At 42.4% G+C, this 25414-nt stretch overlaps 1 protein-coding gene across 1 annotated transcript in view; it reads right to left on the bottom strand.

The window, feature by feature from the left end:
• The window catches only part of itfg1 (integrin alpha FG-GAP repeat containing 1), a gene marked incomplete at its 3' end in the record, with an annotated part of 338836 nt that overhangs the window by 100938 nt on the left and 212484 nt on the right, over window positions 1–25414 (bottom strand). The window contains exon 10 of the mRNA XM_084308210.1: window positions 21038–21189. Coding sequence (XP_084164336.1) covers window positions 21038–21189 — 152 coding nt within the window. The remainder of the gene's footprint in view (window positions 1–21037; window positions 21190–25414) is intronic.

Here is a 25414-nt window from a genome sequence, read left to right as displayed (position 1 = left end):
CTCATTCAAGGACAAGAACCCTCTCCTCTCTGTCCCCCCCACCCTCTTCTAACACCGCACACACACACACACACACACACACACACACACACACACACACACACACACACACACACACACACACACACACACACACACACACACACACACACACACACACACACACACACACACACAGACACACACACACACACACACACACACACACACACACAGACAGAGAGAGCAGCAGAAACAGCAGCACCAGTGGTCTTGCATGCAGGCACAGGTCCTAGGAGAGTCCTAAAATGTTAACGATGAAGATTAAATTAATTTTCACAGAACTGCTCTTATCATCTGTGGGCTGAAGAACACAACCGCTACAGCCCCCTGGAGAGCACTCCAACACTTTGATCTGTTAAATGGACACCAGAGAGAGAGAGAGAGAGAAAGAGAGAGAGAGATAGGGGGAGGGAGGCAGGGATGTACGGATGGAGGCAGGGAGGCAAGGAGGGAGGGAGGGATGGGGGATGGAGGGAGGGAGGGAGGCAGGGATGGAGGGAGGGGGGATGGAGGGAGGGAGGCAGGGAGGGAGGGAGAGGGAGACAGAGAGGGAGGGAGGGAGGGAGGGAAGGGGGATGGAGGCAGGGAGGGAGGGAGGTGGGGATGGATGTAGGGAGGGAGGGAGGGATGGATGGAGGGAGGCAGAGAGGGAGGGAGGGAGACAGATAGACAAATAAAAAGAGGGAGGAATTTGAGGCATGACTGAGGCTATAATATGATTATGTGGGACCCTAACATGACTGAGGCTATTATAGTGTATAGTAGGGCTGACCCCTATTAGTCGAATAGTCGAAAGGAGCCGTAGTCGACTGCCAACCTCTTAGCAAAAATATATATATATATTATAAAAAAAATAAATAAAAATTATCATTCTTTCCAAAAGAAAAGAGGCCTAGAAGCGTGGCTAACGCTAATGGCACGCATACCAGAGGCTAACTGCCTACGAAAACAGGCACAGAGGCACTGAAAGAGGATTCCACCCATCTAATGAACACACTAGACTAGACAAATATCAAGATGTATCCATCATTGGACCAATTGCATGCTTTTGCAGAGGACAAGACGCCTTCAGTCGACTCCTTCAGACATTAAACACCCCCACAGCCCAAATGGAATGATAAAAACATAATAATAATTAAAAAAAAATATATATATATATACTTTTTTTTTATTCTTTTTTTTCCCTCATAGTCGACTAATAGTCGACTATACAAATCCTTAGTCGGGGACAGCCCTAGTATATGGTGTATACAGTATAGCAGGGGTAGGCAACCCTAGGCACGCGTGCCTGCATAGGCACGCAGGGGCATTTTCATAGGCACAGGGGGCAGCATACATTTTTTTTTTTTTTTTTTGCTTTGAAATATTATAGTGAAATATTTTGCACTGTTGTCGCATTTATCTTGTTGAAATCCTCCCACAGATTATTTTTACTACCACATATTTAATTGAGACCCTTTAATTGTTTATTATTTCAATTTAGCTGGAAATACATTGCTACATCATTCAGTAACATTTGCAGAGCCTTATAACAAAAACATTATTACGGTCACCATTGTGACCAGTGGGATTAATCAACAAATTGTATTATTTATTTTTCTATTTCATTGAACATTGCACATGTTAAAAGCCATTTTTTTACTCAAAATGTGAGTATTACCAAGTCAACTTGTGTTCTTAAAACAATGACAATAAACATAGTTTTATTAGGTTGAAATAATGTGGTTGTGTACTTATTTTTCTGTTAACTTATTATGGATTGAAAACTGAAAACCTTAATGCATAGTAACTGAACTCAATATTTTTAAGTTCTGGTAACCTTTTTTTTTTTTTACAGTGTAGTCTTGCGATCAATCAAAACTTATTTACGCGATATACCTCACATTCACCCGCCATTCACATCCTAGTGTTCTCCTGGTGTTCTCCATTAGGTCTGTAGGTGGAGCTATGACAGCACACGTACAGTACACACACCGATCGTGTGTGATGTGTCCAAAAATGAATGGGCAAATGTGAGTGAAATGGTCGCACTGTATGCAGCTGTTTGTCTGCATTGCATCCCCCCCCCCCCCCCAACTCAGATTTAGGGTTGATACAACCATCATAATAATAGTCAATAATAACAATAACAACAATGATGTAATAATGTAAAAATTATCATTAAAAAGACCTGATTATGAGAAAAAATTATTACGATGCATGGAATATTGTTGAGGCACACTAGTTACAACTATATTTCAAACAGGCACTCCATGTCAAAAAGGTTGCTGACCCCTGCAGTATAGTATTACAGATTGGAGGGTTCTCTCTCCGGTTTACATCTTTAGGAGAGAGTGATGGATGACCACAGATACCGACTGTACTGTAGATACTCGACACGGCAAGAACAGATGTTAACTCTTAAAATGGGTGCCGTTTCTCTCCGAGTTTCCCTCCCTACTTGTGGCTCAAGTTCATTGTAATCTGCTGGTCTCATCAGCCTCCTGGGGCCTCTGAGGAGGTCAAAGGGCACTGTCACTGATGAAGCTAAGCCGGACGGACGGACGGACGGACGGACGGACGGACGGACGGACGGACGGACGGACGGACGGACGGACGGACGGACGGACGGACGGACGGACGGACGGACGGACGGACGGACGGACGGACGGACGGACGGACGGACGGACGGACGGACGGACGGACAGACAGACAGACAGACAGACAGACAGACAGACAGACAGACAGACAGACAGACAGACAGACAGACAGACAGACAGACAGACAGACAGACAGACAGACAGACAGACAGACAGACAGACAGACAGACAGACAGGTTATGCATTTTGTTAAGCTTCCCATGTCGACTTTTAGCGTTTAGTTTGTCACATCCACACTGTTGACGTGCTTCATTGCATCTTGCATAATTATGTATATATAAAGAGGTATATTGTATATATATATATATATATATATATATATATAAAGAGGTATTTTATATTGTATATATATATGAACAGGTATATTGTATATATAAACAAGTAGTGAAGCTAGACCAGCACTCTCAGGTTCAAGTATTTAATGGCAGCCTGAAACAAACATGTTTCGGAATTACATATTCCTTCTTCAGTGTTATAGCTATAACACTGAAGAAGGAATATGTAATTCCGAAACATGTTTGTTTCAGGCTGCCATTAAATACTTGAACCTGAGAGTGCTGGTCTAGCTTCACTGCTTCTTTTTTATATAATACTTAATGGGATTTCAGCACCCAGTGTAGAATCTTGAGAGCGCGGTCTAACTTGACATTTGATATATAAACAAGTATAATGCATATATACACAGGTATATTGTATATATAAACAAGTATAATGCATATATACACATGTATATTGTATATATATAAACAAGTATAATGCATATATAAACAAGTATATTGTATATATAAACATGCGTTGAATGTGCATTTCCCCTTTTGAGAAATGCAATTTCAATTGTGGAGAGAATATGGCCATATTATATACTGTATAGCTAACTTGAATAAACAAGTCTCTCTCTCTCTCTCTCTCTCTCTCTCAGTAATAGTCAGTCTCGCGCCGTGCCAACGCCGACAGTGGCTCGCCTGTTATCAACACAAAGGCACGCAGTGATGAGGAAGTCAACAGACAGCCAGCCGCCCGTCGACTTTGCGCGGCATAAAACAGAACAGCAACCTGGTTTCCTAATAAATTCCCATGCCGTTAGACCACCGTGCGCTCGTCACGGCAAAAATGGTTAGGAAAACGAATGGCTGCATCTGTATATACAGGTACGGTCAGGTGGGGTTCAGCTACTCTCGCTTGCAGTTAGTCCAGAGCGCCGCTGCCCGTCTGCTAACGGGAACACGTAAGCGGGAGCACATTTCCCCTGTGCTGGCTGCCCTCCACTGGCTTCCTGTGCGTTTTAGGACTGATTTTAAGGTTTTACTGTTTGCTTTTAAATGTTTGAACGGCTTGGCACCGGGCTACCTCTCGGACCTGCTGGAACCCTATGTTCCTCCAAGGTCCCTCAGGTCCTCTGACCAGCTCCTCTTGGCTGTTCCAAAGTCCAGGCTGAAGCTTAGGGGGGGCCGTGCTTTCGCTGTGGCAGCCCCAACGCTCTGGAATGAGCTGCCACTGCATGTTAGGCAGGCCCCCACTCTGCAGGTGTTCAAATCACCCCTCAAGACACATCTATTTGCTCTGGCTTTTGGTTTTTAAACCATTTGAGAGACATATTGTATATGTTTTTATTGTGTGCTTACTGCTTTTATCTTTTCATCTTATGTTGTGGGACTTGTACAGCACTTTGGTTAACTGTGTTGTTTTTAAATGTGCTCTATAAATAAAGTGGATTGGATTGGATTGGACACTAACCTGGCCTGTCAGGTTGGGTTCAGCTACTCTAACCTGGCCTGTCAGGTTGGGTTCAGCTACTTTAACCTGGCCTGTCAGGTCTTGTCGGACAGGGGGATCTGTTTGACATGTTTTGGCATTACCGTCTTGCGAAGTCACCTGCGATGATGGGAACTGCCTCAGGAAACCGATTTTGTTCAACCGGCTTCCTTAGCATATACAGATGTCATAGTGATCAGGAGTAGAGGACTGATGGGAGTGTAGATGTGTCTGTCTCCTCAGTCAGAGAGGTCTAGATGGGCACCATGGTGAGGTGTGTTGGATGAAACCACCGGCCCTGCTGGAGGCTTCATGCAGCCAATCAACAGCTGGCAACGTCCAACCACTTTCCTCATATTATCTTATTTACATCTAAACTCCAACTTGTTTCTCTCAAATCAAATCAAATCAAATTTATTTATAAGGCCCAACAACACACGTTAATGTCCCCATGGGCCGTACATGTCTTCTTTAAACAAGTCAAGAAGAAAACATAACAATAAGTCAAGAACAGAACAAGGACACCATAAGGTCCAACAAATTTAAAATAAATGCAAATAAATGAAAGAATGCAAGCACTCCCAGACATACCCCACGCGAAGGTAAGGAAAAACTCACTAAAACCTAACAATAGGTAAAAATGTTCCACAGGCAGTGTGGAGGAGAGAAACCTTAGAAGGGCCAATCAAGGGGGGATCTCCCTTCTTAGATGTCGGTGATAGTAGTGTTGCAGACGGACAGTTGGTAAGCATGCACTCAAGTGTGTAATGAAACACAGATGAGTGCATGCAATAGCAACTGAACATTTTGAAAGATTAAAGATAGAGATGATAGCGATAGCAACTGAACATTTTGAAAGATTGAAGATAGAGCTGATAGCGAATCTATTTGAGGCACAGGGGCGGCGCAAAGAGGGTCGCGTCCTCCCCGTCTTAATCACGGGACATTCAACACTCTCTCATCCACGTTATCTCCCTCTTATCTCTGTCTCCCTCTTATCCTTCTCTCTATCTCTCTTTATCTCCCTCACCTATCTCTCTCCCTCTTTCTCTCTCTAATTCCCTCACCTCTCTCTCTCTCCACCTCCTTCAACTCTCTCTCCACCTCCTTCAACTCTCTCTCTCTCCCTCTCTCCCTCACCCCTCTCTCCCCCTCACCTCTCTCTCTCCCTCACCTCTCTCTCCATCTCCCTCACCTCTCTCTCTCTCTCTCACCTCTCTCTTCACCTCCCTCACCTCTATCTCTCCCTCACCTCTCTCTAATTCCCTCACCTCTCTCTCTCCACCCCCTTCAACTCTCTCTTCACCTCCCTCACCCTCCCCTATCTCTGTTCTGCAGTGTGTATACAGAGCTCTAGTAGAGTAAAGCAGCACCGTATTGTATCATGTGTCACAGCTTTTGGAGGCAGTTCTCTCTCTCTCTCTCCCTCTCTCCCCTCTCTCTCTCTCTCTCTCTCTCTCTCTCTCTCTCTCTCTCTCTCTCTCTCTCTCTCTCTCTCTCTCTCTCTCTCTCTCTCTCTCTCTCTCTCTCTCTCTCTCTCACGGCAGCAAATAGTGCACAACTCTCCACAATTTCTTGGATGTAAATCGGAAGGAATTTTGATGACGTCTGAATAAAATGGCGTCATGTGGGGAGGAACAGGACACGTCACACAGACTCAGGCTCATTCATCCCATCGCTGTGCTTTGGAACTACTGGGTCAAGTGAGCTGGGGTCAAGTGAGCCGGGGTCAACTGATCTGGGGTCAAGTGAGCCGGGGTCAACTGATCTCATCTAGTGATGCATGGGTCGGACCCCACATGTGGATCCCGGGGAGATTAAGATAATAATATATAATATAATATGGAGCAGAAGCTCAGTGCTTTGGGACTAGACACGTTGAGTAAGACACCACAGCTGATAGTTTAGCAGCATGTTTGTCCCATTAACCTGCAGAATAATCTGCCAAATAAAAACAATATAAAATAAAAACCACTGCTGTCATCCATTTGATGCCGTCTTCCATTCGAGGTGTTAATAAACCACTGCCGTCATCAAATTAAATCAAAAATCCAATCAAATGTATTTGTAAAGCCCGCAATCACAGGCCAATGTCCCCATGGGCTGGACAAGTCTTCTTTAAACAAGTCAAGAAGAAACATCACAATAAATCAAGAACAAAAAAAATAAACATCATGGAATCCGAAACAACACTCCCAGACATACCACCCCGGCGGAGGTAAGGGAAAACTCACTAACAACCTAGCAATGTGGAGGGGAGACACCTTAGAACTGTCAGCCATTTGAGGTGTTAATAAACCACCGCTGTCATCCATTTGAGGTGTTAATGTCAGAAATGACTGGAATGAGAAACATAAATAACATCCATCAGTTATCCTATCCCCAAAATTAACTCGTATTTGAATTTCCCATTAAAAAACATCATTTAGACACCTTGCATGCTAGGATTTCCTTCAGATTCATTCTGACACCGGTGTATGACCAAGGGGTTAAAAATGGTAAAAATCTGCCATTTTGAAATCCAAATGTCTGTAGGTTAGAGTTATCCTATCGGATAGATATGCCCATATTTGAATTCCCCACAAAAAAACACACATTTTAGACACCCCTCGTGTTAAGATTTCCTTCAAATTCATGTTGGCACAAAAGTATGGCCCGCCCTACTCTGGGGTCCTCAGGGTGAAACTCGAAGGTTGATGAGGGAGCGGTAAATGTTGTCGGATTGAGGGAAGAATTCACCAGGAGAGTTTTCTTGACTACTATAACAAATTCTGGGAGTTGGAGCATAAAATAAATCAATTCGAAAATGTACCCCTCACAAAGGACCACCCTACTGTAGCGCTTATATTATAGTGTGTGATTACACTGTCATGGTCCAATATGGAAAGGCAACAGAGAGGAAAAGAAAATAGGAGAGAGAGAGAGAGAGAGAGAGAGAGAGAGAGAGAGAGAGAGAGAGAGAGAGAGAGAGAGAGAGAGAGAGAGAGAGAGAGGGGGGAGAGAGAGGGAAAGAGGGAAAGAGGGAAAGAGGGAGGGGGTTGGAGAGAGGGAGAGAGTGAGAGAGAAATAGAGAGTGAGAAAGATAGAGAGATAGACAGGAAGTGCTACCAGCTGCACAGTCAAGCCATTCATAGATGAGTGTCCTAGAGTTAAGCTGACTTGAAGATTACATGCAGCCAATACAAGAGAGCAGGATTCAGATGCACACGTGTGTCTGTATGTGTGTGCACACGCGTGTGACACTCTCACTTGGCATTTTCCGCTGTGGCACTTTGGAGAAAATAAGAGGGCAAATGTAAACGCATGAAGGATCCATTCATTGCAGCTGGGAACACTCTTGTCATGGAGATAACAGCAGGTCTCTGATGAGCTCATAGCCGACTGGCGCATCTGTGGCGACCCGTGCCTTGCCTTAACTGACGCTGAGTCTTTGCTTATGTCCACACCAGTGTTGTAGTACTAGAGTGGGCCCTCATTTATCAATGTTGCGTAGAAAGTGTTCTATATCCGTTCCTACGCACGGAATTTAGAATGTGTGTACGCACGGAAATATCGGGATTTATCAACCGTGCGCGTACACGGGTCCTACGCACACTCCGTGTTGATAAATACCATTTGTTCTTACCGTCAATGCTTGTGCATGATTATCCATATATGGTAATGGACACCCCCCATGGGATGTGAAATAATGGACTGACCCGAGTGAACTCTGAGAAACTCCACGAGCGAGATTGTTCACGGAGGCGCTGTCGAACCAAGAAGACACAACCCGTGTTATCGGATAAATAAAAGGCTGGCGGACTTGTACACGGTGATGTCAGATATCAACGACTCCCTAAGACCATTGCTGCAATTCTGCCTGGACAGCTCAAAATACTAATAAAGGCCGTTCGTTAACCACTGTTTGGTGGTTGGTGTGTCATTATAACCATGCTGGAATATTAATGCCTTTATTAGTTTTGTTCGATTGGCTACCGGGTATAATATGATTTGTAGAGGCATACAATCTATTTTGTTGTCGGTATTAGGGAGCCTATATGAATTACATATAATAGCGGCCATAGCCTACATTATGCAACAGTAACATGCGCATATATAATATATCATATCATATTCCTATATGTCTCCCAGGAATCGTGGGGCTCTGGGGAATAAAGGTTGGGAAGACCCTGCTCTCATAGCCTATCCTTTATAATGTTATAGGCTATTTTATTTACAGTTTACTCTATCAGCCTACCCAGCATGTAATACGTTCTTTGTTAGAACTCAACTCGTTATTATTTTGCGCATAGATTGCAGAAATACGGGAACGTTTTGATTTATATTTAAAAGGCTTTGACATTGTAAAACGAAATAAGTGGAATTTCAAAGTTATGTAAGCAGAATACAAGTCATATCACCCACACGATATATGCTACCTGTATATCCTGAGCATGTATTCTTTTCATTCATTTAAGACACATTTATTGCAAGGGTTTTGTAATACACATAAACTCAACAAATAACCTCTGTTCTCGTTGCAATGCGTTTTTAATTATTTCTTATACAGTAGGAAGGGGGAAGAACACTATATCGTGGGTGTTCATATGACTTGTATTCTGCTTACACCTTAGAAATTCCACTTATTTCGTTTAACAATGGCAAAGCCTTTAAAATATAATCAAAACATTCCCGTATTTCTGCAATCTATGTGCAAATTAATAACTAGTTGAGTTTACGCGGAGCGCAGTCAGTACACCCCGTATATTCCGATAACGCTATATATAAACCATGCTGCATTCATTCAGAAGGAAAGACCTATTATTCCAAATGCTATTTATAGGGTTTTCTACTGTTGCTATTTTACAATGAACTATAATGAATTACGGGGGTCATACAGAACACGTCAGTCAAACTAATGAACGAAAGCTTATTTCCGCGTTGAAACTAATGCATGCAACTGATGAGAGCATATGCCGTCCGTCTGCACTATCCATATTCTACCGCCGGGGCGCCAGGTACGCATGCCCTGAGCTGAGCGTAAATATACGCACAAAGTCAAGCACACGTTAAAATTGATGAGTCACACACTTTGCTTAGAAATGATCGTACGCATGGGTTATGCACATATCTGTGCCTACGCAACGTTGATAAATGAGGGCCCTGGTCTCTATATCGCTATATCTCCATCTCCCATTGAAATGGTGACCGCGGTGTCATTTATGTTTAATGTAGACCTTTTTTTATTTATTTGTACGTCAGCTCGTTGACTGCCAGAGTGGAGTGGACTCAACCTTGATGACATGGACTCGGACTAGAGTAACGGGGACTCGACTCAGACTCAACTCGGACTCTTCTTTGGTGACTCGGACTCGAACACTGGGGACTCGAGACTCGACTTGGACTCGATATTTAGTGACTCGACTACAACACTGGTTCTCACATACAGTACTGTATAATCAAACAGGCGTTCAGATCATCAGAAACCTTATGTATACAAACGTACCGTGTTCGAGCCAATCAGCAATGCCAACTGAGTCACGTGACTAAGTTGCCCCCGAGCTGCTGCGCCAAATAAGGTCTCTCACCTTTTACATAATCTAGCTTTGGCTTGGATTGATTGTTTAGATCGTTTAAATGCAAATATATTGTAGCCCCGTTTGTTTTCCGACCAGGATTACGTTCCTCAAATGGCAATGGAGTCGATGCACACGGCACATAAAGACAGAGAGCACCATGACGCGTCTATTCTTTTACCAACGGATTTCCAGTTCCGCGTTTGCGTTCTGCGATCTGATTGGCCACTGACGTTTTTCTGGTGCGATCCGATTGGCCACTGACGTTTCTGGTCATGTGACATGTGCGCCCAATCGCGTGCCGCGCCCATTTCCGCCTCGAACAGCAGCACACTACCTAACGCCTAGTTTATCACTGGTTAAGCTTAGGCGCCTCTTTCGAAGTTGGTTAAGGTTAGAGTTTGGAATCAGGGCTGGTGTTCTATCGCCCCCTGCTCTAAGACAAACTCTAACCTTAACCAACTTCGAAAGAGCGCCTAAGCTTAACCGGTGAAAGAGCCAGGCGTCACACGATTGGCGCGACCAGAAACTTCAGTGGCCAATCAGAGCGCAGAACGCGAACGCGGAACTGGAAATCCGTTGGTAAAAGTATTCAGGCCACCATGACACACAGGGTCCACTTCAAGGATACGGAGAGCAACGTCTCTCCCACACTGTGCGGCTGGCTGCCAGGGCTATAGCAGATACAGACCAACACCACCAGTGAGACCAGCCGTCTGAACGCCTTCCATGACCAGGGCTCCTGTAGCAGGTGTTGTGCCCATACGGTTTGGCTAGTTTGGAGGAACTTGCTTCGGGCACGCCTGCACTGGAACTACGTCCGAAGCAATCACTGTAGTAATAATAATAATAATAATAATAATAATAATAATAATAATAATAATAATAATAATAATAATAATAATAATTAGGGCTGTCAAAATGAATGCTTTAACTTTGGAGATTAATTTAAATGATTTAAAGCATTAAAATAAATTAATCTAGATTCATCTATGGAGTGAAAAATCTTCAATCTTAGCGCCGCCGACATAAGAAAGAGGTCTAGCTGAGTCAATGTCGACGGTTTTGTTGAACATTTGTATTTCACAGGAGAGAAAGTGTATTCAAAGAAAGCTATTAAAATAGTCTTTGAATCTAAATGTACTTTCTTTGTGTTGATTTTACAATAATTCCATGATTTTACTCGAGTAAATATCTGTTACACGCTTCGGTCTTAAGTAGAAAAATGCTATTTTTTTTATCTAGATTAATTACAGAAAATTGTGAGATTAATTAGTTAATTATTTTTAATCTATTGACAGCACTAAATAATAATAATACATTTTATTTATAAAGCGCTTTTCAGGAACCCAAAGACGCTGACAATGAGCAAAAACAAATGAACAGAGAAACAAAGACCCCCAGGGAATAAGCAACAGTATGAAGACGCAGGACATACAACCACGGGTAACAAGTAACAGATACAGAGTCCAGTAGGGGAACAGTCAGGGAAGTAAGGAAACCGAGGGGGGGGAGGGGCAGGAGAGGGAGAGAAAGTAGGAGAAGGGGAAACAGAGGTGGTGCAGGCAGATGGTTTAATGGTCACTTCATAAAGTAGTTCCAGGGAAAAGTACAACGCCTGTGTTCATCACAGTGATGCATTATACTGACCAAGGCGAACGGTATACGGCTCTGTGACTTGTTTTAATGTTTTTCTTTGTTTAGTTTTTTTTTACACAGGTAATGAATGCTATGTCATGGTTGTTGGAACCAGCGTGCTGTGGGGAATAGGAACAAGGCCTGTGATAGATATTTTTTCTTCAGTGCTGAGCCAAACTGTGAAACACGGGTATCCAAGACATGAAGAAGGGCTCAAGACTCTTGTTTAGCGCTCCAACGAAATTGTTTATTTAACACATTCGGGGGCCATTCAATTTTCCCAATCATGTTCTAGCACGGCCATGTTTTCATTACATAGTTTCACTGTGCGTCACCTTGTTTGTAGAGCTAAATCTATATTTTATATTATAGCTATGGATACAATACCATCTTCCGTTCAAGATGCAAACAAATTAAAAAGAATTTCATGAATACGTTCACTCGTTATCCCGTGGTGAATATAAGTATAATTTCGGAATGATCGGAATGAATGGGAGGCTGGTTATAGGGTGCAACGTGAATTCTACTCAAACCATTGGCGTTTCGTCCCTGGACACGCTACTATTTCCAAATCAAATCCATATGATGGGTATTATGTTTCATCATGAATGCATGAAAGGGGGGGGGGTAGTTTCTGATTAATTGATTGCCTATAACGGCATTCGTTATTACCACAACACACGCCGATCAGGGGGATGGGTATGAAAACCATGCACGATCAAGCTGAAATTGACGTCAGATTGTCCTTACCTGTGGTCGGTGGTATTCCAAAAAGAATATTCCAATTATTTGATCGCCATCTGGTCCATCCTATGCCCATCCGGTCCACGACATAACCCACCACAACATATAAATTGGGGGGCCCCGAAAACGATTCAATGCGATCGAGTGAAGCCCTAGGTTTCCCATTACTAGAAAAGTGCGCCCGGAGCAGTTTAAACGTAGCACCCGGTCTGGAACAGGGTTTACTGCACTCTCGATACTGCCTACTAGCAGGATCTGGCCGGTACTGCACCTTCGGAGTCCCAGTATGCCTTTTAACGGCAACATACAGGTCCCTGACATTGAATAGGATATTAAAATCGAAAAAAGGGAAAACAATCCAAAAACGTATATATTATAAATGTTTGGCCGTTAACCGTTGGCGCCCAATAACGTATATACGTGGTTGGCCGCAAAAGTGTTAAGCATACAACGTTTTTTGGTGGGATGAAGGGGTGTGGTTCTGGGGTTGGTTGCCCAGAGGATAGACAGAAGGAGCTCATCGGAGTAGCGATGGGGGAGGGTTAATTAGCACAGGTGCAGCTGGTCTGTGTGATTAATCACTCCCTTCTAATTCACAGTGAGCCTGGGACTGCAGCGCGGACTGACTCGCACACGGCATCTGAGAGAGAGCAGAACTACATGTAGACAGAATCTGAGAGAGAGAGAGAGAGAGAGAGCAGAGGCTACAGAGCTCTACATGTAGACATAATCTGAGAGAGAGAGCAGAGGCTACAGAGCTCTACATGTAGACATAATCTGAGAGAGAGAGCAGATGCTACAGAGCTCTACATGTAGACATAATCTGAGAGAGAGCGCAGAGGCTACATAGCTCTACATGTAGACAGAATCTGAGAGAGAGAGCAGAGGCTACAGAGCTCTACATGTAGACATAATCTGAGAGAGAGCGCAGAGGCTACAGAGCTCTACATGTAGACAGAATCTGAGAGAGAGAGCAGAGGCTGCAGAGCTCTACATGTAGACATAATCTGAGAGAGAGAGCAGAGGCTGCAGAGCTCTACATGTAGACAGAATCTGAGAGAGAGAGCAGATGCTGCAGAGCTCTCATACACGTAGACATTGTATTGTCACTTATAAAGGCAAATAAAGGCCAACTTGGCTGGTGTTGAGACTGTCTCTGAGTGTACTGAGTTGGACCGAACCCAGGGGGGTAGCACCCACCATTGATACAGTTAAAAGGTGCCTATATTATGTACACACCTGTCGATAAGAGGTGTGGACCCAAGCATTCAAAGCAGAGTATATCAAGGCCATAATTTTCATTATCATCTAAGTTCACAAGACATTCACAAGACAATGATGGAATTATGCCTCCGTCTTGTCTTGTAAGCTTGCTTAACCCTGTGAGGCCCAAATTAAATTGACATTATCAACTTCCAGAGGCCAGAACGTGGGACCTATAAACACATTTACTATCCAATAGCATTGTGAGGCTGAACAACAGGACCCATTGACTATGTAAATGTGCAAAAAAAAAATACAATGTGTACCTTTTTTGTTAGAATTTTACTCAAACAAAAGTACATCTTAACATGGGCGCCCTTCTAACCAGTCAGAGGAGCTCAAAGGGAGTTTCATTGGAATACACACACAAAAAATGTGTGGTTTGTCTTCATTGTCTGACTGTGTTGAATGAGAACCGCATAGATTCAATCACTAAGCGATTGTATTTCAATTACATTTGCTTTGAGCTTTTCTGATTGGTTAGAAGGGGGATATTCAGATTCTCAATGAAACTTTAAATGTCCGTCATTTGTAAAGTAAAAATCCCAGTACAAATGACCTACCATATTTCAGGAAACAGGTTGTCTGATAATATCAGTCCAGTGCGAATCAGCACCTCAGTAATTTGAGGTGTTTTTGATCGAATCAATACAGGAAGGTTACAGGAAGGTACACATCCACATGCACACACTCACTTTAAACACTCACCTTTAACATTCACTCTAGACACTTTAAACACTTTTTAACACTACACCATAATGTATCTATTTATTTATTTATTTATTACTTAAGAGTTGCACTATATCTCTACCTCATTTTTGCATTTTGGTTGCATTTTGTACTTCAGTTTGTATATTGTATATTTTCTATAGTGTTACTGTTTGGTTTTTATTCTTTTACATTTTTTACTGTATGAAGCACAATCTCAGGGGGCTCATACAGAACCAACCAAGTACATGCACCTTATGTGTGACAAATAAAACAAAACTTGAACGTTTAAATGCATTTTCAATACAAACGCCAAATGATTCTGCTTCACCACAGCATGGAGAGCAACAGGTTGAAGACAGTTCCCTCTTGATATGGTAACTTCTTGTTAATTTGTCACATATTTGATTTATCGTTAAAGGATATTGAAGTACTCTGCATGATTCCGTTGTTATACATTAGTTCACGGTGCTATTTGAAACAATAACCTTTGCTCACGCACACCCCCGACAGTCAAAACTACGAGCGTGTCAAGTTCTCGTCCAGTGCGAGTGCGTATTGGGAAATCACAGAGTTCGGGGGCAAATTTTCTATTACAATGGGTCCCTGTGTTACGTGTCCCTACGAACAGGGCTTTAGGCTGTAGATATTTCAACAACCCCTGTGCTTACACACGCTCGCACGCACATGCACTCACACACAAGTAGCATGTTATATATATATATATGGATCAATCAGTATGCATGGACCAGCACAGCCCTGACCCTGTGTCCGCTATCTTATCTCCATCTACGGACAAGATAATACATACATGTCCTTCACACACACATAAGGACATAAACCCATACACAAACAGACACAAAAGCAACCAAAAGCACCCCAAATGATGCAAGTGCAGACACACACACACACACACACACACACACACACACACACACACACACACACACACACACACACACACACACACACACACACACACACACACACACACACACACACACACACACACACACACACACACACACACACACACACACACACACACACACACACGAGAGAGAGATGTCTGTGGTGTGTACCGTATGTCCTCCTCGGTCTGGAACACAGTGTGCTGCTCTTCTGAACGTCTCCTCAGTGAAGATAAAGCTCTCCCTGCTCGTGTGCCTCTGAGATGGAGATCAGCACGGCCTGCTCACTAGGGCTGAGCCCAAACGCTCCGACCTTCGTTCGTTACGTTGGCATTCAAATTCTAAATCAACATTCAAATTTTTTATTTTTAATAAAACGTTTTATTTGTTTACATTTCTTATTATATATATTTTTTTTGTATGTGTCTATTCATTCTGTTTGAACCAACAGGGTTTTTCTTCACAGTTGCAGATAAAGATTAGGCTACACTAATATTATAGTATTAACCCTTTAATCGCCAAGGGCGACTTTAGACGTCATTGCTCGCCATGCTTAATCTGTCAATGACGTCGTACAGCATCTTTGAGATAAATATTTCAAAAATCTGTCATGGCAATCATATTTCACCCACGGAGACTTGAGACTTGCTGTTGATCTCCTCTCAACTCTCCAACGGTTCAAGACCGCCATCTGGTGGCCGATCGGCGAATCGCCAAAACCGGAAGTGAGCGGCAGGAAGTGGTGCTCACCCATATTTTGTCCGGCCACTCGCTATCGCTAGCGGGACTCCAGCTTGATACACTGGATAGCGATCCGTTGCCAATAACTCGATAAACAACATGATTTGGACGTATATCGTATTATACAACCTGGAACTGGACCAACAAGATCGACATCCCATAATAGCGAACTTTCTGCTCCACACTGATCGCCCAACGCTACGAGGAAGCTGCGGTGAGTTTCAGCGTGTTTGATTATTATTATACATACACACTGCTCTGATCAACATATCACCCATACTAAATAAATGATTTAAAGTCGGCCACGGGCTTATAACCCCCCCCCCCCCCCCCCCCCCCCCCCCTCCGGTCACCAGCAGATGATGAGGCATGACGTGTAGGACCTTGTACAATTGAAATTTTTTATCTGACGTCAATCGGTATCAAACTACATTTGATGATCTAATATATGTATTTAGGGCTATAACTCACGTTCTGCAGAATGCTGCAGAATATGATAAAAACATATTTATACTTTAGACCGTATTTTAGTATGAATATGTGAATGAAAAAGTAGAACGTTGCTACATCTTAAACGATAGATACTTGACGTTGAATGGGCCATAGTATTGTCAATTTAGCAATACAATTTAAAAAGTTATAGCCCTGCAAAGAAGGGGAACATCTCCATGGACAAATAGAGGTGGCAGAGGATGGTATAAGGATGGATATAAGCGTGGCAGAGAAAGGGTTAAAACTGATGCGTTATATTCATTAAAGAAAGTTGATTTAATAAGAAAAATACTAATTTAATCAGATTAATCACTTTATTCAAATTGAGGATTTAGTTTGAGTATATAAAAAAAATGAAAATTAAAATTAAAACTTTTGTGAACAACATTCTTTTGGATTATTTTTTTACAATTATTATTAAAACCGAAGGTTCGAAAGTCTGTTCGAAAAACCCTGACGAAGTCCGAAGCCCAAAAACACGTGCCTCGACCAGCAGCATGTTGGACCACTGTATGTCTACATACCCTGCGCGCAATGTCACGCAATGTCACATATTATTCACTTTCTGTGACTTCCAAGGTCGGTTTTTTAAATAACACACACTGGCTCACTGGGGTGTCGCCCTGGGTACAACCCCTCCCGATTGGTCGACTCTCTCGGTCAGAGTTACCCTCCCCTTTGGCTCCACTTTGCAAGGGGCACCGGCTGAATACATGAATGAGAGATAGCGAGAGAGAGAGAGATAGAGAGATATAGGGCACCGGCTGAATACATGAATGAGAGATAGCGAGAGAGAGAGAGATAGAGAGAGATAGGGCACCGGATGAATACATGAATGCTCTGCGTTTATATAGAATGTATGGAAGTATATCATGCTTTTCTGGTGTGCTTTACAATGTAGAGGGTAGCTTAACTCTCTCTAGAGAGCGATAGAGAGAGAGAGAGAGAGAGAGAGAGAGAGAGAGAGAGAGAGAGAGAGAGAGAGAGAGAGAGAGAGAGAGAGAGAGAGAGAGAGAGAGAGAGAGATGCATTGGCAACTCCTGCAGGTGGCATGAATAAACTGCCTCTAGACAGTCACACACAGTCACGCACGCACACACACACACACACACACACACACACACACACACACACACACACACACACACACACACACACACACACACACACACACACACACACACACACACACACACACACACACACACACACACACACACACACACACACACACACACACACACACACACACACACACACACACACACACACACGCACACACGCACACACACATGCACACAGGCTGAGATGCTTGATATCAGTTAATTAAGGAGAGGGATGATTAAGTGGCCTGCTCTTGATCTCCCACCAGAAGCTTGCTTTATTTATATATTTATTCTTGTTTAAATGTTTGCTGCGAGGAGTTTCAGAGCAGAACAAGCTCTGGGTTTGTGAACGGGGAGAGAAGCACGAGGCAGATTACCGGGGCGGCAGTCAGTCTGTAGCGGCTTCTGTTTTTCAAATCCTGTCGCCTGATTTCACAGTGATATGATTAAATCCCAACGTTTAAAAATACATTTGTGTGTGAGATGTGTGTCTAAGCAAAATTGATATGCATCTGAAGCTATTTGGTTATAGAGTCAATTACAAGGCATCTTCCATGGAATACTATGGTTCCAATAATCCCATCAAAACACCGCGTGCGATATGAAGGAATGAAATGGGCATTAAATAAGATAAGATAAGATAAGATAAGATAAGATATTCCTTTATTGATCCCCTTGGGGAAATTCAGGCATCATAGCAGCATGGGGGGGAGGGGGGGAGGGGTACAGGTAGTAAAACAACACAGTATACAGGTAGTAAAAGACAACACAGGCAGTGTAAACAATTTGATCAATATGGTCAATATAATTTACTATCTGACTAGCTGAGGAATATTCACATTATTCACAGTGTCACATGAGGTGCAGTATGAACGCTGTGTGGCGAGAACTGAAACAGTGCTAATAATGATATATAACGGTGCGTGTGTGTTTGTGCGTGCGTGCCTGTGTGCGTGTGTGTGCGTAGGTGTGTGTTTGTTTGTTTGCATGTATGTCTTTACCTAATCCCCTGTAATTGCATCACAACCTCATTTCACGTTGGTATGAACTCCTACATGGAGCGTGTTTAAAATCCAATAACTGTATGCATAGATTTTAAAATACATCTGTATTTGATTTGTATAAGACAAACAAATATGCATCTCATCTCAACAACATACATTGTGTACATATGATAAGCCTCCATGTGGATTTACTGTGTGTACTGTATGTACAGTATGTACTATGTTTCTGTGTTTTCACTTGAGAAATAATCACTCTTGGACACTTTGAATTTGCAAGAACACCAGTGTGCTCTAGGGGTTATATATTATTATTATTATACTATATCATGTAGGTTCTCAAACCTACCGAAGTCGGCCCATGTCACCCCACTTCTCAGGGACCTGCACTGGCTCCCCATTGCTGCACGAATCCGCTTCAAGGCCCTCGACCTGGCATACCGAGCGGCAAAGGAAACCGCTCCCGCCTACCTCCAGTCAATGGTCTCTAACTACACACCCTCAAGACCCCTACGCTCTGCATCTTCTAACTACACACCCTCAAGACCCCTCCGCTCTGCATCTTCTAACTACACACCCTCAAGACCCCTACGCTCTGCATCTTCTAACTACCCACCCTCAAGACCCCTCCGCTCTGCATCTTCTAACTACACACCATCAAGACCCCTACGCTCTGCATCTTCTAACTACACACCCTCAAGACCCCTACGCTCTGCATCTTCTAACTACACACCCTCAAGACCCCTCCGCTCTGCATCTTCTAACTACACACCATCAAGACCCCTACGCTCTGCATCTTCTAACTACACACCCTCAAGACCCCTACGCTCTACATCTTCTAACTACACACCCTCAAGACCCCTACGCTCTGCATCTTCTAACTACACACCCTCAAGACCCCTCCGCTCTGCATCTTCTAACTACACACCCTCAAGACCCCTACGCTCTGCATCTTCTAACTACACACCCTCAAGACCCCTACGCTCTGCATCTTCTAACTACACACCCTCAAGACCCCTACGCTCTGCATCTTCTAACTACACACCCTCAAGACCCCTCCGCTCTGCATCTTCTAACTACACACCCTCAAGACCCCTACGCTATGCATCTTCTAACTACACACCCTCAGACCCCTACGCTCTGCATCTTCTAACTACACACCCTCAAGACCCCTACGCTCTGCATCTTCTAACTACACACCCTCAAGACCCCTACGCTCTGCATCTTCTAACTACACACCCTCAAGACCCCTACGCTCTGCATCTTCTAACTACACACCCTCAAGACCCCTATGCTCTGCATCTTCTGGCCGCCTCAGACCTACTCCTATCCGAGCTCCGGGAGGGTCGTCAAAGAGAACCTGCCATCAAAGAGTCCTTACCCCACAATGGTGGAATGAACTACCCACCCCAGTTAGGACAGCCGAAACCCGTCCAATCTTTCGCCGTCGACTAAAGATGCACTTCTTCAACCATTATCTAAAAAATTAAATAAAAAATATCTAACCCTAACTAACCTTACTGTCATGCACTTGTCCTAATATACTAACCTACACTGTAGCACTCAACACTTTGATGAACATTGTTACTCAGCTGATAGAGTTGTGCCCTTCCTGATGACTTGTCGTACAGAACTTGTAAGTCGCTTTGGATAAAAACGTTCAGCTAAATGACTAAATGTAAATGTTTGTGAACTGGAACGCACAAGGCTACAGTTTGTAAATCAAATCAAATCAAATCAAATTTATTTGTAAGGCCCGACAACACACGTTAATGTCCCCATGGGCCGGACACGTCTTCTTTAAACAAGTCAAGAAGAAACATAACAATAAGTCAAGAACAAAACAAGAACACCATAAGGTCCAACAAATTTAAGATAAATGCAAATAAATGAATGAATGCAAACACTCCCAGACATACCCCACGTGAAGGTAAGGAAAAACTCATTAAAACCTAACAATATGGAAAAAAGCACCACAGGCAGTGTGGAGGAGAGAAACCTTAGAAGGGCCATTCAAGGGGGGATCCCCCTTCTTAGATGTCGGTGATAGTAGTGTTGCAGATGGACAGTTGGTAAGCATGCACTCAAGTGTGTAGTGAAACACAGATGAGTGCATGCAATAGCAACTGAACATTTTGAAACATTAAAGATAGAGCTGATAGCGATAGCAATTGAACATTTTGTACTGGCTTCTTCTGTCTTTCAAATCGTGTCGTATTATCGTATATATATGGTGATAATATCCTACCGTGGGGCCCTCTGGAGGGGCCTAGCATCAATACAACACCAAAGCAGGGGGGCGCCCACCTGATGACCCGAGCGACGCGGTTATCCCCTATAGCTCCGCTCGAAACATCGAAGAAATGCAGAGTGTGTGAACACTGTGTGTGTGTGTGTGTGTGTGTGTGTGTGTGTGTGTGTGTGTGTGTGTGTGAGCCCTCCTACCTCCCGCTGGTGTTCCTCAGGACCACCAGGGCGTCGGGGAAGCCGTCCAGGTTGTAGTCCCCCAGGTGGAGGGCCAGGGGCTGGCCTGGCACCCCGGGCACGAAGCCCCACACGGTCTCTCTCCTCTGGAACTCTGTCATCACCGGCACCCACTGGAACCACAAGAAGCCCCGGTCAGACATTACCCAGGAGGAGAATAGAATACAGTAGAATAATAATAATAATAATAATAATAATAATAATAATAATAATAATAATAATAATAATAATAATAATAATAATAATAATAATAATAATAATAAATAATAATAAATAATAATAAATAATAATAATAATAATAATAATAATAATAATAATAATAATAATAATAATAATAATAATAATAATAATAATAATAATAATAATAATAAACTTTATTTGTATAGCACCTTTCATACAGAAACTGCAGCTCAAAGTGCTTCACAACAGACAAAAGACATAAGGCATAAAATGAGCACATAAAGTGCAGACATATAAAATCACAGTGTTTCACATTAGGATCTAACATCCCAACAGGCCACCTCGTCTATGGTTTGATTCAGTTTAAAAAATAGACAATAATAAAAAGAGTAATATAAAATAGACAGAGTAAAATAGTGCAATAGTGCAGTCAGTGCAATAAATAGTAGAATATAATAGATTAAAAAGAAGAGAGAAGACAACAGGAAAGAAGAGCATCAAAACAATGCATATCAATGAAGTACAAAACAATAGGATGTAACAAAAGATAATAGAAGATATAATAACACAAAATATAATATATAATTTTGGGAGGTGACAGGTCAATGATGTACTATTTTAACTAATAAAGAAAAAAAATTATACAGGATTGATTAATAACACATGCCAATGCCAATTATAATTCTAAGTTGATAAGCTTTTAAGAATAATTATGTCTATATACGTACAATGAATGGAAGTGGACAGTGTCGGTTAAGCCTAGGCATTGTCCAACAAACACCTCTCCCGAAGGCTAACCGGCCATGTCCGCTTCCATTCATTGTGCTAAGCTAGGCTAACGTGCAGCCAGATAGCTTTCTACTGAACACACAGAGAGGAAATTTGTATCTATCTTCTTGTCTCTCTCTGGAGAAGACGGTAAGCTCATTTTCCAAAATTATGGCATGTTCCTTTAACAGAATTGTAAGAGCATCACAACGCTCTAATGACCACACACGGTTGATGGTTTATGATTGAAAGGGGGCGTGGCTCCTAAGGTGTTATGGGCAAACCATCACAGATGAAAAACGTAACTGTTTAGTTCAATGATACCTCCCACAAGTGTCTACGACAAACAGTGAGTGAGTTATGGAAAGGGACGTCGGGAAAATGGTGTGTGTGTGTTAAGGCTGTCCCCGAAGCCTTTTTTTTGGCATTCGAACTTCGTCAGGGTTTTTCGAACGAATGTTCGAACCTTCATTTTTAATACAAAACAAATTAAAACATTTAAAATATTTTTTTTCAAAATATTTTTTTATAATTTTCTTTTTATAAATATCCTCAAACCAAATCCTCAATTTTAATAAAGTGATTAATCTGATTAAATTAGTATTTTCTTTATTAAATCAACTTTCTTTAATGAATATAACTGAGCATTTTTTTGTAATACTATAATATTAGTGTAGCCTAATCTTTATCTGCAACTGTGAAGAAAAACCCAATTGGTTTAAACGGAATGAATAGACACATAAAAGAAATTATTATATTATATATATTATAAAAAATTATTATTATTATTATTAAAAATGTAAAATTCGAATTTTGATTTAAAATTCGAATGTTAACGTAGCGAACGAACGTTCGAACATTCGGGCTCAGCCTTAGTGTGTGTGTGTGAGTGAGTGAGTGAACACTGTGTTTGTGTGTGTCAGTGTGTGTGCGTGTTTGTGCATGCGTGTGTGTGTGTGTGTGTGTGTGTGTGTGTGTGTGTGTGTGTGTGTGTGTGTGTGTGTGTGTGTGTGTGTGTGTGTGTGTGAGTGAGTGAGTGAGTGAACACTGTGTTTGTGTACATGTGTGTGTCTGTGTGTGTGTGTGCATGCATGTGTGTATATGATTTACGTTGGGTTGTGTGTGTGCTGTGGAGGCGTGAGGTCAGATGCTGGCAGTCTAAACTATTCAGGAAGGTTGCAGAGTGAAAGCCCAGCTACACTGCTAATACTGCCTGAATCTCTCTATGTCCCTCTCTCTCTCAGTCTATCAATCTCTTTCTCCTTATTTTCCCGTCTCTCCCTCTCTATTCATCTCTCCATCTCTCCCTCTGTCTATTCCTCTCTCCCTCTCTCTTTATCTCTCCCTCTATTCCTATCTTTCCCTCCCTCCTTTCTGTCTTTACTTCTATCCATTCCACCCTCTCTCCTCTTCATCCATATATTTCTCTTTTATCTCTATCCATCCCTCTCTCTCTCCATTTCAAACATATCTCTCTCTCTCTCTCTCTCTCTCTCTCTCTCTCTCTCTCTCTCTACACACACGTACCCTTACTAAGAGAATAATAGAAAGAGGGAGGCCATGGGGATGTACTGTATATAGAATCGTCCAGGGAGGAAGTAAGGGTAGATATAGAGAGAGAGAACATGTGAGAAGAAAAAGAGTGTGGGGAGAGGGAGGAAGATAGGGTTGAAATGGAGAGAGAGAGATAGAGAGATGTATAGAGATGGGGAGATGGAGAGGAGATACAGAGAGATAGATAGAGAGAGAGATATGGATAGAGATATATAGAGATGGGGAGGAAGATATGTTTGAAATGGAGAGAGAGAGGGATGGATATAGATGGGGAGAGGTAGAGGAGAGAGAGAGATAGAGAGAGAGAGAGAGAGAGAGAGAGAGAGAGAGAGGGAGAGAGAGAGAGAGAGGTAGATAGATAGATAGATAGATAGATAGATAGATAGATAGATAGATAGATAGATAGATAGATAGATAGATAGATAGATAGATAGATAGATAGATAGATAGATAGATAGATAGATAGATAGATAGATAGATAGATAGATGGATAGATGGATAGATGGATAGATGGATAGATGGATAGATAGATAGATGGATAGATAGACAGGGACAGAGACATAGAGCGAGAGCAAGAGAGAGAGAGTGCATATCAGCAATTACATCATGACTTAGAAATCCATCAGTTAGCACATACAGTAGCTGAGATTGAAACCCCTCGAGAGCTGAATTTATTTCTGACCACATAGCCATTCCTCAGGGGGACGAGCACACAGTTGACTCTCTAACAGGTCTTCAAACTACTCTCCTTAATGACAATGGATTTGGACGTTGCTGTACAGTACAGTACAGTACGTGTGTTCTGGCAATCACACACTTGTCCGATCACACTGGGGGGAATGGCTGCAGTTCAAAAACAGAGTAATCCTGACCCTAGAAGCAGTACTGAAAGTAGAGTAGAAGTAGAACGCTTTATTGTCATTGCACAATACTGTACAACAAAATTAGTTTGTGCAGCACCTAAAAGAACGATACCTACACATACACACTCTACCACACAACACATCCATGATGTACCCATAGACACACTACCATACAATTTTAAGAAAAAAGTCAAATGATGGCTCCTCGACAATGTCAAAAACTAGATTTTAAAATGCATGAAAATGTTGTCTCTGATACATTGTTGTCTGTGGCTACGTTTGTACTGCATTTAAAATGTTCATGTCTATGTAGTTTGTCAAATTGTTATTTATGGTCATGTTTTGTATTGCTTGTCTGTCTGAGACCAATGACCACAATGGAAATACAGTAAGTCTTGACTTTTTTGTGTAGCATCCTTGACGTTTTTCTGGAATCTTGTATATATTTTTTTAAATGTCTAATCAAATAAAATTAAATCACCATACATATTAGTGTACACATACTCACTGTCACACCACACATTCATGTACCCACACATACCCTCTGCTACACATGCACTTATTCACAAGAACATTAAAAAAGGTTTTAAAAAAGAAAAGCATTGCAAAACATCACAGTAGAAAACAAATATTTCACATCAGCTAAACATATTGCACCTTAGAGAACACCATTATTGCAAATGTCCCAACATGTGCAATGTTAGCATAGTAAATGGTAAATGGCTGCTTTTTTATATAGCGCTTTTATCCAAAGCGCTTTACAATTTGTTCCTCACATTTGACCCATTCACTCACACATTCATTCACACACCGACGGCGGAGGCGACCATGCAAGGTGCCGACCTGCTCATCGGGAGCAATTAGGGGTTAAGTGTCTTGCTCAAGGACACATCGACATGCTGCCCGGGAGGAGCGGGAATCGAACCGGGAACCTCCGGATTGCCAGACGACTGTTCTACCTCCCGAGCCACTG

Source organism: Notolepis coatsorum (assembly GCF_963971535.1).
Source record: "Notolepis coatsorum genome assembly, chromosome: 2".
Taxonomy (NCBI): Eukaryota; Metazoa; Chordata; class Actinopteri; order Aulopiformes; family Paralepididae; genus Notolepis; species Notolepis coatsorum.
The sequence above is the reverse complement of the archived record's forward strand: the minus strand, read 5'-3'. Positions and strand labels throughout refer to the sequence as shown.